Source organism: Schistocerca serialis, chromosome 2 (assembly GCF_023864345.2).
Source record: "Schistocerca serialis cubense isolate TAMUIC-IGC-003099 chromosome 2, iqSchSeri2.2, whole genome shotgun sequence".
Taxonomy (NCBI): Eukaryota; Metazoa; Arthropoda; class Insecta; order Orthoptera; family Acrididae; genus Schistocerca; species Schistocerca serialis.
In genome coordinates, this window is record NC_064639.1 from 1,130,759,411 (window position 1) to 1,130,776,649 (window position 17,239).

A 17,239-nucleotide genomic window follows, 5' to 3' on the forward strand; every position below is an offset into this window, starting at 1 on the left:
ACGTGTAAATGAAATTTTTTACAAACACAGTTCATTTTTTGTGTTCGTTTCTATAGAAAATTGGCAAAATGAATACCCGGGCAATGCTGTTTGTCAGCAAGTACTTAAATATCAGTGGCGCTATCACTGATACTTGCTTTCAACAGTATTTCAAATATGATACGACTATCGTACGTTTGATTTACGTTGAGAAGTTCTAACAGAGGTAAAATGTCGAATTTGAAAATCCAGATTTCGTATCGCTCGAATGCTACTATATGTTCAACCAGCAGCGCACACACAGAAACCTCAAGGAGGGGGTGCTAAGGATATCTTCAGCTATCTTTACTTTTACTGTAATAAAAAAATAATCAAGCCACATGCAAAGTTTAAGAAAGTTTTATTTAAACTGATTATACACATATACAAGACAGTGCCATCTTATGATATAAAAAAGTTACAATTGTGGTTCTCTTCCTTAAACGATGAATTCTGTGTGCCTATTCTTCCTGGATAATTGGTTAATTATATCGTCAATAGGACAATCAATGTGAGGGTGTGTGTTCAACAGAGCTAAGCCATTAAGTCGATCCTCCTCCATTGTCTACCTCAGCCATGTCTTTGTACGGCGCTATGTTGAAGAACTTCTTTCTACTGTAGCAATAGGTGCAGGTAGACAAGCAAATATTTTGTACAGCTTGTGAAAAGTAGGATAGTCAGAGCTAGGGCAAACAGAACGCTTGCATAACAGAATGACGACCATTAAGGGCGTCTATACTCGTTTAGTTGTATTGAAGAATCTCTCCCATTAGTCTCTTTCTGATCACAAAGAGTGATTCTTCTTCAAAGAACGGTAGTTCAGTTAAGCGCAGATTCAATTTATGTGCCAGATCATTACCGTCTTGTTTCAGTAGTTATGAGGGCAAAAGTATGTTGAATTTTAAATGATAAATATTTTGTTCAGCATAACGTTCTCTCATGTCAGTCATAACATGGTCCAGTGCTGGAATAAAAACAGTTCTTTTCCAGTATGTGATAGCACCATCATTATGATCGCAGTTTTCCCTGTGTCTTTGTCTGTCTGTAAGACGAGGACCACTCACCTCTACGTCTAACTCTTCCATAACTGCCCCCTCCTCTTCAACAAAACGAGCAAAGTGGCTATGAGCATTAGCTCTCATGCTGTCATGCACCTTGAGCGTCGCATATAATTTTGCTTCTGCCATCGCGACGTCCAAGCTAGAGTCTTGTACGATTTTGCTGACTGGATATGGTATGCTCATAATATCACTAAGTGTAAACACAGTGATAATAAACTCGCATTTAGAGAGAGCTCGAAGGAGAATATTGGCTTTGGCAGCCGTTGTTCTATCCCTCCAACACCGTACTTCTTTAAGACTTTTGCAAACAGCCCATTTCAATTCTGACGTACTAACTGAGCAAACATCACAGCCTATACCCACACAGTTCTCCAGTTACAGAGAAAGGCTTTCCATTCTCCTTAGAATCGTAGTGCCTAATACTTCACCAGTAACGCTACGCTCTTCATCTTGACTCTCTTGGAGTTAAATTGTCTCGATAACATCACTGTTTCACAGCGTGAAATAAGTTCGTTACGCGTTGTTTTACTTTTGTAAGTGGCGTTCGCTTTGGCGGTCTCAAGGTGATGTTTTAGTTCCAGGTCTCCAGCGTCAATTCTAAATCTTAGGAGAGCTCTAAAATTTCCCTCGTTACTCATTATACTTTCACGATCATTTTCGTTTCCTAGTAGACTCCCATCATCTCTATTACCCCGCAGAGAAATATTTTGCTTTCCATGAAATATGATTGTTTTTATTATAGGTACAAGACGGTCTCTGTTTTCCCTAATGCTTTCCATTCTCTGTCTTGACAATTGAATTGTGAGCTCAGGTTCGCGGTTGTCTCGTGTCGCCAAAAATAATTTTGCATTTGTTGACGCTTCAACGTGGTACTTGAGCAGAGATTGGGTCTCAAGGTCACCAAATTTACCAGTAAATTTTGGTAATATGTTAGTATTTCAGTCACAGGTTACTTGGTGATAATGGATTTCTTTCCTCCAACCTTTCTAATATTCACAAAAATTGAACAGTTAATGCAAAGAAGTCCTTTTTTAACTTGTGAGAACACCAGCGACGGATACTGTTCAAAGTGATTATCATGCACTTGTCTGCATTCAACCCGTCCCCTCTTCTTGTGCTCGGACGTAGGAAAGATATAACCTTTTTCAGGTTTCCTTGGAGCTGTGAGAAGCTCGTGTTTTATATCATCACTAATATTTATTGACCCTAATATATCCCAATAATTGCCAATAACCGTGGGATTAAAGGAATCACTCGATGAACTTTGTTGTGTAAGTTTCGACGAGTTTTGGACTCTGCCTGTACATCTGGTGGTGTTTTTGCGGCTGAATGGTGACCGGAATCTTGAGATGTTTCTACTTTTCTTTTTCTTATTACATAACGATCCATTTTATTATACTGTTACGACGTAGGTAAATTATATGCCAATTATTCTCGAATAAACACTTTATTCGCACTGAAAAATGCAACACTAGTACACTTAGCTCTAAAACACACACGATCAAACTCCGCGTATTTTTAAAATCACTAAGCACAACACTGACTAGAGTCCGTAGTAATAGCCAATAATCGCAGTTCTTCACTTTTTACGAGTTACAAGTTATAGCGACGATTGTAGCTTTCAAACTGACTACCTGGCAGCGACTCTGCTTCCCTTATATATGTGACTCTGTTGTTTCGACAACATTCGCTGCCAGAATGATCGTTTCTAGACTTTAATGGAGTGTGAACAAATACCTACTGTGAAAGCGACAAGCCAATATGTGCCTTACGACGTATAATATAAGGGCAAGTTTCCAACAATGGCGTCATCCGGCAATTTATGTGTGTGGAACTTTTATTGTCGATTCGGTACCTTTCTAGTGCATTCATAGAGGGCCTATATAGTAACAATGCGTTTTTAGGAATCTCCTCGAAAGTCACTATTACCGGAGATATGCGCATCAATAGTTTCGCATGCCTGACTCGTATTACGAGTTAGCTATGGGAAACTATTATTACATTATTAGTAAAAATATTGTTACGAGCCCCGAAACAATATTTTCATTGAGAAATTACTATGAATTACTATTATTAGTACTTCACAATCAACTTATCACTGTCACTCTCGACTACTCTTCACACTTGCACTTGCTACAACTAGAACTTTTTACTCGTTCATTCTTCAGTCTTAATATTTCTGCTTCTGAATGTAAACTAGCTTCCTATTCGGAGATTAGCTGGCCAGTGTGGCCGAGCGGTTCTAGGCGCTTCAGTCTGGAACCGCGCGACCGCTACGGTCGCAGGTTCGAATCCTGCCTAGGGCATGGATGTGTGTGATGTTCTTAGGTTAGTTAGGTTTAAGTGGTTCTAAGTTATAGGGGACTGATGATCTCAGATGTTAAGTCCCATAGTGCTCAGAACCATTTGAACCTATTCGGCGATTAATCCGTGTTTAAAACGCTACGTATCGAAGTTTCTCTGTACAAGGAAACAGTAGAATATTCACGACTTTTCTGGAACAAATGCAAGACGGAATAACGTATCGAGATCACTAGAACGGCCGCGACTTTTCTCGTAGGTATGTGTTAGCTATCTATGTGCCAGGCAGAAACGTATAAAATACGATGAAGCGGACCGCGTGCTACATAGGAAAGTACAACTACTCGATAACTCGATTCAATCGAGTCGACTGACGAAAAAAACGAACGAATAGCATGCGGGCTGACTGGCGTGGGCGGCGCGGGTGACAATGCGGGCGGCTCCGTAAGGGGTTGTTGGGGGGGGGGGGGGGTTCCCGCGCGCCCCCCCAGTGTGTATCCGCCACTGCGTCCAGCGTTCTTGTACTGCGTCACATTTACTAGTCTCGTGGTAAAAACCGCTGTGGGATTTCCTAGTTCTATACCTTTCTGTGCGTAATTTACAAACACGCTATTTTACATCCATTTTAGCGTTTCAGTGTATTTTGTAATCAATATTTCCAGGAAGGAAGGAAGAATTACAATTATCGTCCCATCGGCAGAGGTCATTTAGAGAAGGAGCACAAGCTCGCGTACAGAAGGGTGGGGAAGAAAATCGGACGTGTCCGTTACAAAGGAACAATCGCGGCATTTGCCTGGAGCGATTTAGGGAAACCACGGAAAACCTAGATCTGGATGGATTTGAACCGTCGTTCTCCTGAATGCGAGTCCGGTGTGCTAACCACTGCGCCACTTGCCTCGGTCAATATTTCCAATTAATGACGCTAGTGTGTATTAATACAGTCTGAAAGAAATCAAGAAAGATGCAGGCTTTCCTTAACACTAAGAAACCGATTCATACCACCATTTACACTAAAGCTTTTTTTCCTACGAGTCAACGCTACAGAAGACTTGTGCACTGGCTGAGTCACAGCCAACAAAACTCGCGCTAGTGCTCACATAGTTACACAGCTGTTCAGAGAAAAGTAAACAAGGGATTACCGTCGTAAGGAATACACGCATGCAGATGTAGCAAATAAACAAAAGCACATATTTGAGGTCATGTATGTACATTTACGCAAGGGGCTTCAGCTAGCTGTTCCACTGATATTGACCCCATTAACAGAGTTCTTATTAGTCGCAACCCAGGGCTCTGCTGTGCACCTTCACCTAAACAAGGCGCAGTGCAGCTGTATTCGGTGTCCATATTGTTTAAGAGTAGTACGAAGGGCGTTCAATACGTAAAGCGACACTCTTTTTTTCTGAAAGCAGGCTGGTTTTATTCAGGACAATATTCTACGCCCTGTGTTATTCTCCCTCGTGGCAAGCCATCCTGAGCTTACATTTCAGCAAGATAATGACCGTCCGCACACGGTGAGAGTTTCTACTGTTTGCCGAACCCTGCCCTGGCCAGAAAGGTCGTTGAATCTCCGTCCAATTGAGAACGTTTGGAGGATTGTGGGCAGGGCCCTCCAACCAGCTCGGGCTTTTGAAAACCTAACGCGCCAATCAGACAGAATTGGCACGATATCTTTCAGGAGGACCTCCAACTACTCTGTCAATCGATGCGAATACGAATAACTGCTTGCGTAAGGGCCACAGGTGGATCAACGCGTTACTGACTTGCTCAATTTGTGAAACTTCTCTTGAACAATCATTTAATTTTTCTGAAATTGTAATCATTTGTTTGTCTGTACATGCACATCACATCTACCGATTTCCATCACATTCGGATAATTCCTTCGCTGTGTGTCCTTTCTTGTCTCAGAGTGCATATGGCTGTAAAGCAAAAGTAAAGTAGCCGACGATATTAATTCATCTTTACATTATGTTACAATGAAATGAACACCCTTGACATACGTCAACGGGGACAGATGAAAATGTGTGCCCCGACCGGGACTCGAACCGGGATCTACTGCTTACAAGGCAGACGCTCTATCCATCTTTTCTTTTTTTTTCATTTTCTTCGTATTCGTTCGTTGTATCTGCTCTGGGCGGACGTCGAAAGACACCCATTTCAGTTCGTTGTTGTTCCACTAACTCGGTTTTTTTATTACAGAGGGCAGCTAGCCCTTCGACCGAAATCCATCTGAGCCACCGAGGACACAGAGGATAACGCGAGTGCAATGATTTATCTCTGGCACGCCTCCCGCGAAACCCACATTCTCAACGTATTGTCCCGCACTACATTCGTAGTGCCCCCGTCCATTATACTCATTACTCGCGGCGCGTTGCCGATTCCCGTAAGAGTTCGGGCACTGTTTGTGCATTCGCACAGAAGAATAAGATGGTCAAGTGGCCGGTGAGCCTTAACTATATATATACATATTAAGATGGTATCTGTTCTTTCGGACATGTCCGAAAAAACAGATACCATCTTAATATATAATTACATTATGTCTCGATATACTTAACACCGCAAAGCGGCTGTTTGCGCTGCAACTGAAACCAAATTTTTGTGTTACTTACCCACGAAAAGTAACTTTTTTCATTGACGTACAGGGTGGCGCACGAAATGTGTTACCAATTGTTTCTTTCACAATTGACGTACAGGGTGGCGCACGAAATGTTTGACCAATTGTTTCTTTCACAATTTACGACGCACATTAGATATCCCGCTGGGATCTATACAGCAGTACCAGCAGAGCTTGGAAAAACAAATGACGTGTAATTCACGATACTGCCGCTAGGAGACTAGTAAGCAGCAATGGTTGACAATGGAACACTGACGACACACCAACGATCGGCGATTGTGTTACTTTTTCATGAAACGAAAAGCCTTGTTGTGGCTCAGAGGCGTTTTCGACAACAGTTTAACACACGATGGGTCCCTTGCAAGAAGACCATCCACAGGTTGTACGATAAATTTGTAAGGGAAGGGACAGTATTGGAAGCGAAGCGACCTCGGCCTAAACCTGTTCGTTCGCCGGAGAATATTGAAGCGGTACGAGTTGCCAGACGCTCCGTTCAACGCATTCTTAAAAACGACCTCCATATGTATCCATACAAGATGACCTGTGCACAGAAGCTCACTGAAGAACGCAAGCAGCAGAGACTACTGTTTGCTCAGTGGGAGGAGGATAGGGAAGAAACTCTCAACAACGTTTGGTTTTCAGACGAGGCGCATTTTCATTTAGACGGTGTGATTAATAAACAAAATGTACGCTTTTGGGCCACTGAAAACCCACAAGTGCTTCATGAACGACAACATTATGCTCCGAGGATTACAGCGTGGGCAGCAATTTCCAGTCACCGACTTATTGGACCCTTTTTCTTTGAAGAAACTGTGAACAGCGAGTCTTATTTGAGCATGCTTCGCAATAGGTTCATTCCACAACTTCTTGCTACTGCCTTGCCCTTCAACACGCAGTGGTTCATGCAAGATAGAGCAAGGCCACATACTACAAACACTGTGTTGGAGTTTTTACACGAGCATTTCGACATGCGGATCATTTCTCTCAGGTTTCCAGGTCGCTTCAGTAACGGACAAAATTGGCCCCCCAATAGTCCAGACCTCAATCCATGTGACGTTTTTCTTTGGGGGTACCTAAAGGAAAAAAATTTTTCCCGAAACGTCCACGTGATTTAATGGAGCTCAGAAGACTTATTCTTCAAGCTTGCAGTGAAATTACGGAAGACATGTGCCGTAGGGTAATCACTAACTTCAGTGTTCGTTTGAAGGAAGTTAGGAAACGAAATGGTGGACATATTGAGCATGTGCTGAGTTAGAACAAATCTCCATGGACGGCTCTTCATTGTAGTATATGTTCCTTTCAGATTGTGCTGACAATAAAGTTTATATTCAAAAACAAAATGGTAACACATTTCGTGCGCCGTCCTGTTCAAAATGGTTCCAGTGGCTCTGAGCACTATACGACTTAACATCTGAGGTCATCAGTCGCATAGAACTTAGAACTAATTAAACCTAACTAACCTAAGGACATCACACACATCCCTGCCTCGGGACCGTAGCGGTCGCGGTCGCTCGGTTGCAGACTGTAGCGCCTAGAGCCGCACGGCCAACCCGGCCGGCCGCGCCACCCTGAATTTCGTTTTGAATCAACGGGAATAACAGTTATTCACCACTGCTGCTACTAATAATTAAGACTGTACATAAGTGCAATGTTAAAGTTTCAGCCTTAGCCCAAACTATAAGCAAATTGCACTGTCCGTAACTCACATCAAAATTTCGGCTTGATGTTGGCGACCTGCGACACCGTACTCACTCTATAGACATTTTAGCTCTGTAGTCACTTCTGTGTGACTCCGTTACTTCTTTGACAGCCAGTTACTTTCCTGATCGAGGGCCGGCCGGTGTGGCCGAGCGGTACTAGGCGCTTCTGTCTGGAACCGCGCGAACGTTACGGTCGCCGGTTCGAATCCTGCCTCGGGCATGGATGTGTGTGATGTCCTTAGGTTAGTTAGGTTTAAGTAGTTCTAAGTTCTAGGGGACTGATGACCTCAGATGTTAAGTCCCATAGTGCTCAGAGCCATTTGAACCATTTTGAACCTGATCGAGGCAGTGGCCGATATTGTCGAAAGCGCTCGGATTTTTAGAGAGAACTAATGTAGCGAGTACATTGAATGCGACTGCTTTTGGAGTTTAGTAGTAGTGCGCAGCTCACCATGAAGGCCTGTATCATGACGCCGCAGATGCTTTGCAGGCACATGACGAAGATGGCCTCGGGGCACTCCTCGGTGGTGCTGCGCGACCCGTAGCCGATGGTGTGCTGCGTCTCGATGCTGAACAGGAAGCAGGAGGCGAAGCTGTTGAGGTTGACGACGCACGGCCGCCACCCCGAGTCCTCCTCCTGGTGGTCGGGCTCGAGGTCGCCGTGCGTGAAGGCGATCAGCCACCAGATGACGGCGAACGCCAGCCAGCTGAGGATGAAGCCGAGCGCGAAGACGAGCAGCGTCCAGCGCCACTGCGTGTCCACCAGCGTCGTGAAGATGTCCTGCATGTAGCGCAGCCGGCGCTGCGCCACGTGCGTCTGCACCACATTGCACTCGCCGCTCTTCAGCACGACTCGCCGACGCACCTTGCGGTAGCGGCTCCTGCGGGCACAAGCCGGAGGGTCACACACTGCGGGACGAGTTGGACGAACGTTTATGTAAAGGCCAGAGTAAGCAAGATCCGACATTTCTTGCGTACTTTGTAAGGGGTCCGTAGGCCCTTACTATAAGTTTGCACTCGGCACAGGTCGATAGGGCAAACAATCGATAGTGTCGTGTTGCGAGAGCGAGTGTAGAGTTGAGTCAGTTCCCAGGTCGCGGGCCGAGCCGTGTGGAGGCCTGTTGCTGTAATCCAAGGCTTTACCGACAAAGGGAGTGGCCATCGCCGCGGTTTAACCCCTTTGTGTTAGGATAATACGGGGAAAGTGAAAAAGCATAATTACGAGAGAGATCAGTGATATTTCTGTGCCGATATTTGTGGTTTCGCGTCTACCGCGCCGGCATCATTTGGATTGCAGTGTTGGATTGCAGTGATTGAATTTGCGTGTGACAATAATGAATAGCGAGGAAGCCTGTGCTGAGATTAGCCGTTATTAAATATGTATGACGAAGGCAGTGGCTGTCTCCTTTTTCTTGTGTTTTAGAGACGAATATAGGTTCTTGATTAATGAAGCTGTGTTGACGTTCTTCTTGTCACCAGACATTTCATTATTACAGCATTTGAGAAGGACAAAATGGAATGTAACAACTCCGTAGCAGTCAAATCCGATTGCCAGCCCCATTAGGTACACGGTCACATTAATTAATTATTATTTGGGCTGCTATTCAGATCCCGACCGAGCGGGATACATAGATCGGACTTGTTACAACTTCCAGCAGTTTAATGAATCAGGTTGTGTCGAGCTGTGCTTACTCTGAAGACTAATAGAATTATTTATTTTGTGTCTTGTAGCCCCTTTTCAAACTTACCTCTGTTTCCTGTCTTAGTTGTATTGTATTGTATGTTATCCGGGGACCTAGAAACGACGGAGAGGCTCCGTCCCCGCCGCAGCCGCAGTGGTTCACAACTCCACGACGACTACTGCAGTCCACTTCACCCCTTCGCCGTCCGACACCAAACCCAGGGTTATTGTGCGGTTCGGCCCCCGGTGGACCCCACAGGGAACGTCTCACACCAGACGAGTGTAACCCCTATGTTTGCGTCGTAGAGTAATGGTGGTGTAAGCGTACGTGGAGAACTTGTTTGGGCAGCAATCACCGACATAGTGTAACTGAGGCGGAATAAGGGGAACCAGCTCGCATTCGCCGAGGCGGATGGAAAACCGCCTAAAAACCACCCACAGACTGGCCGGTTTACCGGACCTCGACACAAATCCGCCCGGTCGATTCGTGCCGGGGACCAGGCGCTCCTTCCCAGTCCGGAACCTGTCTTAATTAAAGATGCGCTGATTTTTGAATCATCAACGGACTACTTGGAAATATTTCGAACTTGAATTCATCAGTGAATACGGCTCTTCCCAATACCCTGCTGTCTAATGTTGGTGTGTCGTAGTCCATTGAAGCCTTTTACTCTTGTTAACAAGGCGCAGAAATAGTTTCCTCGGTGCTACATAGCTCTGGATGTTATTTTCTGCCAAGCGCCGTCTCACTGTTGACTCAGTAACCGGTTCAAATGGCTCTGAGCACTATGGGACTCAACATCTGAGATCATCAGTCCCCTAGAACTTAGAACTACTTAAACCTAACTAACCTAAGGACATCACACACATCCATGGCCGAGGCAGGATTCGAACCTGCGACCGTAGCAGTCACGCGGTTCCGGACTGAAGTGCCTAGAACCGCACAGTCACCTCGGCCGGCCTCAGTAACTGGTATATCCCTATTTGTGTTTAGCTCAGCAGTCAATTCACGGACAGTTTTTGAATCTATTACTTTTAATGATCACGCCAAATTCTTTTTCTCGAGTTCTGATGTTATCCTGGGTGCTCCCGAGCGAGTACGAACATCATAGGACCCTGCATCTGGATGCCGTTGTACGGTCTTCACTACTACGCTGATGGAAATCTTCAATTTATTTGATATTTGTCGGACACCGTTGCCCTCTTGGTTCAAAAAATGGTTCAAATGGCTCTGAGCGCTATGCGACTTAACTTCTGAGGTCATCAGTCGCCTAGAACGTAGAACTACTTAAACCTAACTAACCTAAGGACATCACAAACATCCATGCCCGAGGCAGGATTTGAACCTGCGACCGTAGCGGTCTTGCGGTTCCAGACTGCAGCGCCTTTAACCGCACGGCCACTTCGGCCGGCGCCTTCTTGGTACAAAGAAATCTGGCACTTTCGAGCAATTTTCAGTTACTTTCATCTTCATTCGCGGCGCGTGTCGTACCTTCATATAGACGGAACTACAACTGAACTGCCGGCCGGGGTGGCCGAGCGGTTCTAAGCGCTTCAGTCTGGAAACGCGCGACCGCTACGGTCGCAGGCTCGAATGCTGCCTCGGGCATGGATGTGTGTGATGTCCTTAGGTTAGTTAGCTTTAAGTAGTTCTAAGTTCTAGGGGACTGACGACCTCAGAAGTAAGTCCAATAGTGCTCAGAGCCATTTTGCAACTGAACTGAACTGTGAACAACGTACGTCTACACAGTCGTGCAGTCTACTGGCGGCATCTAGCGTGTTTAGTAGAATTGCTTCGACAGATAAAGTCAATTTATATAAAACTGAGCAATAGCACTATAAATGTGTATGTACAATAATTATCTCTTCAATACTGTGTCATTATTAATCGTTATTTATCATACTATTCTGCATTATAATCAATAACTCACCCCCACCTAGGTCCTTTCTAAAACGCAGCATGCAGTTCCCAAACTTATGGAGGGTAGTGTAACTTTCTGCGGAATTGAAATGAGGGCGATAAGCGAATCGGACAAGAAGTCAGTGTCGTCGTAACTGCCGTCTGCTTCACGTCTGCTGTGCAGCGAGCTACCTTAATTTAAGTAATAACTGTAGTTTTCTTACTTGTCACTTCTTATTCCGTGTGTTTTTGCTTTTAGGAAGCTTTAATTGTCGAGTGCTAGTAATAGTGTTCCATAGATTTCGTGTTTGTTTTGAATACAGTCAGAGAGAGTCCCTTTAGTCAACCATTGTGCCAGTAGTGCTAGTGTTTGTTTTCAGTACAGTCCAGAGACAGGTAGTGCTATTTTCATTGTTTTCTACAAGAAGTGGCTAGAAACTACAGTTTAGTCAACAATCAGCCGCCTTTAATGAATTAGCAGTATAGTTAAAAGTTGATTAACTCTCTACAGTAAATTGATTTCTTAGGATGGATAGGATGTATGACTGCTGTGTACGGACGCAGGAGGAGCTGGCCACTCTTCGCGAACAGCTGAGCGTGTTGATGGCCGCGGTCAGCCGTTTTCAGGCTGCTGCCTCGGAGTGTAGCGGCAGTGGGGAGTCTGGTGCGTCGCATGGTACACCCCAGGTGTTACATGCTTCACCCACTGTCCCTGCTGTCGAGACACCTTCGCGGGTACCGGGCGCGGTTGGGCCATCCTCTCCGAAAGGGGAGTGGCGGGTTCAGCGGCGTTCGCGGCGCACGAGGCGGAGGGTAAATGTGGAGGCTGGCCGTGTGGCATCGCCCGCTCTGCCTGTGAGTGGACATGTGGCCGCTCCTTCAGCAAGGTTCGAGCAGGCACACAGGGGGAGGGGTTTATTAGTTATTGGGAGCTCCAACGTTAGGCGGGTGATGGAGCCCCTTAGGGAAATAGCGGAAAGGTCGGGGAAGAAGGCCAGTGTTCACTCCGTCTGCTTGTCTGGGGGTCTCATCCGAGATGTGGAGGAGGCCCTGCCGGCGGCGATAGAGAGCACTGGGTGCACCCGACTGCAAATTGTTGCTCATGTCGGCACCAATGACTCTTGCCGTCTGGGTTCAGAGGTCATCCTCAGTTCGTACAGGCGGTTGGCGGAATTGGTGAAGGCGGAAAGCCTCGCTCGCGGGGTGGAATCAGAGCTAACTATTTGTAGTATCGTTCCCAGAACCGATCGTGGTCCTCTGGTTTGGAGCCGAGTGGAAGGCTTAAACCAGAGGCTCAGACGATTCTGCGGAGATCTGGGGTGCAAATTTCTCGACCTCCACTATCGGGTGGAGAAATGTAGGGTCCCCCTGAATAGGTCAGGCGTGCACTACACGCCGGAAGCGGCTACAAGGGTAGCGGAGTACGTGTGGGGGTTTTTTGAGTTGAGAATTCCCTCCCTAGGCCCTACAAGACGCCTCCTGAGACGCGGCAAAGTAGGAGTAGGCAAAATGCAACAGGGAATAACAATATTAATTTGCTAATAGTAAACTGCAGGAGCGTCTATCGAAAGGTATCAGAACCGCTCTCATTAATAAACGGTCACACAAGGGACAGAAAGTTGGCTGAAACCAGACGTAAACAGTAATGAAATCCTAAACTCAGGTTGGTATGTATACCGCAGAGACAGGCTGGACAGTGAAGGGGGAGGCGTGTTTATAGCGATAAGAAGTGCAATAGTATCGAACGAAATTGACGGAGATCCGAAATGCGAAATAATTTGGGTGAGGGTCACGGTTAAAGCAGGCTCAGACATGGTAATTGGATATCTCTATAGGCCCCCTGGCTCAGCAGCTGTTGTGGCTGAGCACCTGAAGAATAATTTGGAAAATATTTCGAGTAGATTTCCCCACCATGTTATAGTTTTGGGTGGAGATTTTAATTTGCCGGATATATATTGGGAGACTCAAACGTTCATAACGGGTGGCAGGGACAAAGAAACCAGTGAAATTTTTTTAAGTGCTTTATCTGAAAACTACCTTGAGCAGTTAAACAGAGAACCGACTCGTGGCGATAACATATTAGACCTTCTGGTGACAAACAGACCCGAAATATTTGAAACAGTTAACGCAGAACAGGGAATCAGCGATCATAAAGCTGTTACTGCATCGATGATTTCAGCCGTAAATAGAAATACTAAAAAAGGTAGGAAGATTTTTCTGTTTAGCAAAAGTGACAAAAAGCAGATTACAGAGTACCTGACGGCTCAACACAAAAGTTTTGTCTCAAGTACAGATAGTGTTGAGGATAAGTGCACAAAGTTCAAAACCATCGTACAATATGCGTTAGATGAGTATGTGCCAAGCAAGATCGTAAGAGATGGAAAAGAGCCACCGTGGTACAACAACCGCGTTAGAAAACTGCTGCGGATGCAAAGGGAACTTCACAGCAAACATAAACATAGCCAAAGCCTTGCAGACAAACAAAAATTACGCGAAGCGAAATGTAGTGTGAGGAGGGCTATGCGAGAGGCGTTCAATGAATTCGAAAGTAAAGTTCTATGTACTGACTTGGCAGAAAATCCTAAGAAATTTTGGTCTTATGTCAAAGCGGTAGGTGGATCAAAACAAAATGTCCAGACACTCTGTGACCAAAATGGTACTGAAACAGGGGATGACAGACTAAAGGCCGAAATACTAAATGTCTTTTTCCAAAGATGTTTCACAGAGGAAGACTGCACTGTAGTTCCTTCTCTAGATTGTCGCACAGATGACAAAATGGTAGATATCGAAATAGACGACAGAGGGATAGAGAAACAACTAAAGTCGCTCAAAAGAGGAAAGGCCGCTGGACCTGATGGGATACCAGTTCGATTTTACACAGAGTACGCGGAAGAACTTGCCCCCCTTCTTGCAGCGGTGTACCGTAGGTCTCTAGAAGAGCGTAGCGTTCCAAAGGATTGGAAAAGGGCACAGGTCATCCCCGTTTTCAAGAAGGGACGTCGAACAGATGTGCAGAACTATAGACCTATATCTCTAACGTCGATCAGTTGTAGAATTTTGGAACACGTATTATGTTCGAGTATAATGACTTTTCTGGAGACTAGAAATCTACTCTGTAGGAATCAGCATGGGTTTCGAAAAAGACGGTCGTGTGAAAACTAGCTCGCGCTATTCGTCCACGAGACTCAGAGGGCCATAGACACGGGTTCACAGGTGGATGCCGTGTTTCTTGACTTCCGCATGGCGTTCGATACAGTTCCCCACAGTCGTTTAATGAACAAAGTAAGAGCATATGGACTATCAGACCAATTGTGTGATTGGATTGAAGAGTTCCTAGATAACAGAACGCAGCATGTCATTCTCAATGGAGAGAAGTCTTCCGAAGTAAGAGTGATTTCAGGTGTGCCGCAGGGGAGTGTCATAGGACCGTTTCTATTCACAATATACATAAATGACTTCGTGGATGACATCGGAAGTTCACTGAGGCTTTTTGCAGATGATGCTGTGGTGCACCGAGAGGTTGTAACAATGGAAAATTGTACTGAAATGCAGGAGGATCTGCAGCGAATTGACGCATGGTGCAGGGAATGGCAATTGAATCTCAATGTAGACAAGTGTAATGTGCTGCGAATACATAGAAAGGTAGATCCCTTATCATTTACCTACAAAATAGCAGGTCAGCAACTGGAAGCAGTTAATTCCATAAATTATCTGGGAGTACGCATTAGGAGTGATTTAAAATGGAATGATCATATAAAGTTGATCGTCGGTAAAGCAGATGCCAGACTGAGATTCATTGGAAGAATCCTAAGGAAATGCCCACTGCTTGAATACTGCTCAGCAGTGTGGAATCCGTACCAGATAGGGTTGATAGAAGAGATAGAGAAGATCCAACGGAGAGCAGCGCGCTTCGTTACAGGATCATTTAGTAATCGCGAAAGCGTTACGGAGATGATAGATAAACTCCAGTGGAAGACTCTGCAGAAGAGACGCTCAGTAGCTCGGTACGGGCTTTTGTTAAAGTTTCGAGAACATACCTTCACCGAAGAATCAAGCAGTATATTGGTCCCTCCTACGTATATCTCGCGAAGAGACCATGAAAATAAAATCAGAGAGATTAGAGCCCACACAGAAGCATACCGACAATCCTTCTTTCCACGAACAATACGAGACTGGAATAGAAGGGAGAACCGATAGAGGTACTCAAGGTACCCTCCGCCACACACCGTCAGGTGGCTTGCGGAGTATGGATGTAGATGTAGATGTAGAAGCGAATAGAAGGTTTTGAAATGTGGTGATACAGAAGAAGATGGAAAATTAGATGGGTAGATCGAATAATTAATGAGGAGGTACTGCATCGAACTCAGGAAAAAAAGAAATTTGTGGAACAACTTGACTAAAAGAAGGGATAGGTTGATAGTGCATAACCTGTGACTTGAAGGAATCGTCATTTTTGTAAGGAAAGAAGTATGGGGACTAAAAATTGTAAGAGACCACAACTTTAATACTGTAACCAGGTTAAATAGATGTAGGCTCAATAACGTGAATCATATTCCGAAGTGTGGGCAACAGCACGGATGTTCAGGTTATAGATAGACTGTTTTACTTACTATGATATCTCCCATTCAGATATTACAACGCCACGGTTATGGTTTAATTGAACGCCCATTTTACATAGATCTGATAGGACTTTGGCAATTGTTGGCCGTTACTTTTAGGACAGTTTCTGGTTACTTTCTTGAAAAAGAGTTTCCACTAACATTAAGAGGCGTAAATCAAGGTACTTTTCAACATCTGTATTGATCCTGAAAAAAACATGCCATACTATCAAACGAAAAGGAAGACTTCTCGCTATTAAAATTAACCACCATGTTACTTTCCCCTCTGCGTACTGTTACTTGTCCGGAAATAGACTACTACATGCTTTCGGTCGAGTGAAATCCAGTCTGTTCACTCAAGATAAAAATCACAACTATGCTTCGGAACAACTTCCAAGCTCTTCGTGCAAAAAAGCAAGAAGGTGTTAGGAAAAATCATATGAAAACCGGTCGTTCACTATAAACGAATGAGATTTACTAATGAAATATATATCAAGTTACCGTTTACCTGCCGCGCGAGGTGGCCGCCTGGTTCGAGGCGCCATGTCATGAATTGCGCGGCCCATCCGCCGGAGGTTCGAGTCCTCCCTCGGGCATGGGTGTGTGTGTTGTTCTTAGTATAAGTTAGTTTAAGTAGTGTGTAAGTCTAGGGACCGATGACCTCTGCAGTGTGGTCCCTTAGGAACTCACTCACACACACACACCACGCACACGCACACACACCGTTTACCACCCTCTCCAAGGCCATCAAAGTCACTCTGTAATACAGTGGTTACTGCAGTTTTGTACAGACTGTCTTAACACTGTGGCCAGATCGCGAGGGTTTTCTACACGAGTGAAATTATTTTAGCTGAGTAAGACACGAAAAATGAAGATTAGGGTTCTCATTCCGTTACACGGAAGTGAAAATATTCACATCAGTGAAAGGCTGTGGTATTCGACGACTGTAAATGTGTGGCCAAACAAGATTGCTCAGTTGAATCACTTCGGAATTATTTGAAGTTTTATTTGCAGCTCCTGCAGAAAGCAAAATGCGCCGGAAACATTATGCTTATACACAATTTTTTGAAATTGTGCTATCATTTAGTAAATGAATCAGTGATACCGTTTGTGTCTGCAAAGTAACACGGAACAAACTGTGAGAACACAGATGATGTCGGCTGAGTGTATATACAGAAGAAGCAAACACTTCGTCATCTGAGTGATAATGATTAACTATCGGTCATTGACGCTCTGACTGTTGCGTTTACCGGTGGTCATTCGAGTCCTTCCCGTTTTCTTCTGCCTGTCGCTAAGTAAAGAATAGGAAGTCGCAGCAGAAACATCGATTTTGTCTGGACACTACGTTGTTGTATGCAGTATTTTTCGGCTA

General features: G+C 44.9%; 1 protein-coding gene across 1 annotated transcript in view; it reads right to left on the minus strand.

The window, feature by feature from the left end:
• Positions 1 to 17,239, minus strand: part of LOC126458593 (G protein-activated inward rectifier potassium channel 3-like) — a 109,078-nt gene that overhangs the window by 44,348 nt on the left and 47,491 nt on the right. The window contains exon 3 of the mRNA XM_050095737.1: positions 8,143 to 8,572. Coding sequence (XP_049951694.1) covers positions 8,143 to 8,572 — 430 coding nt within the window. The remainder of the gene's footprint in view (positions 1 to 8,142; positions 8,573 to 17,239) is intronic.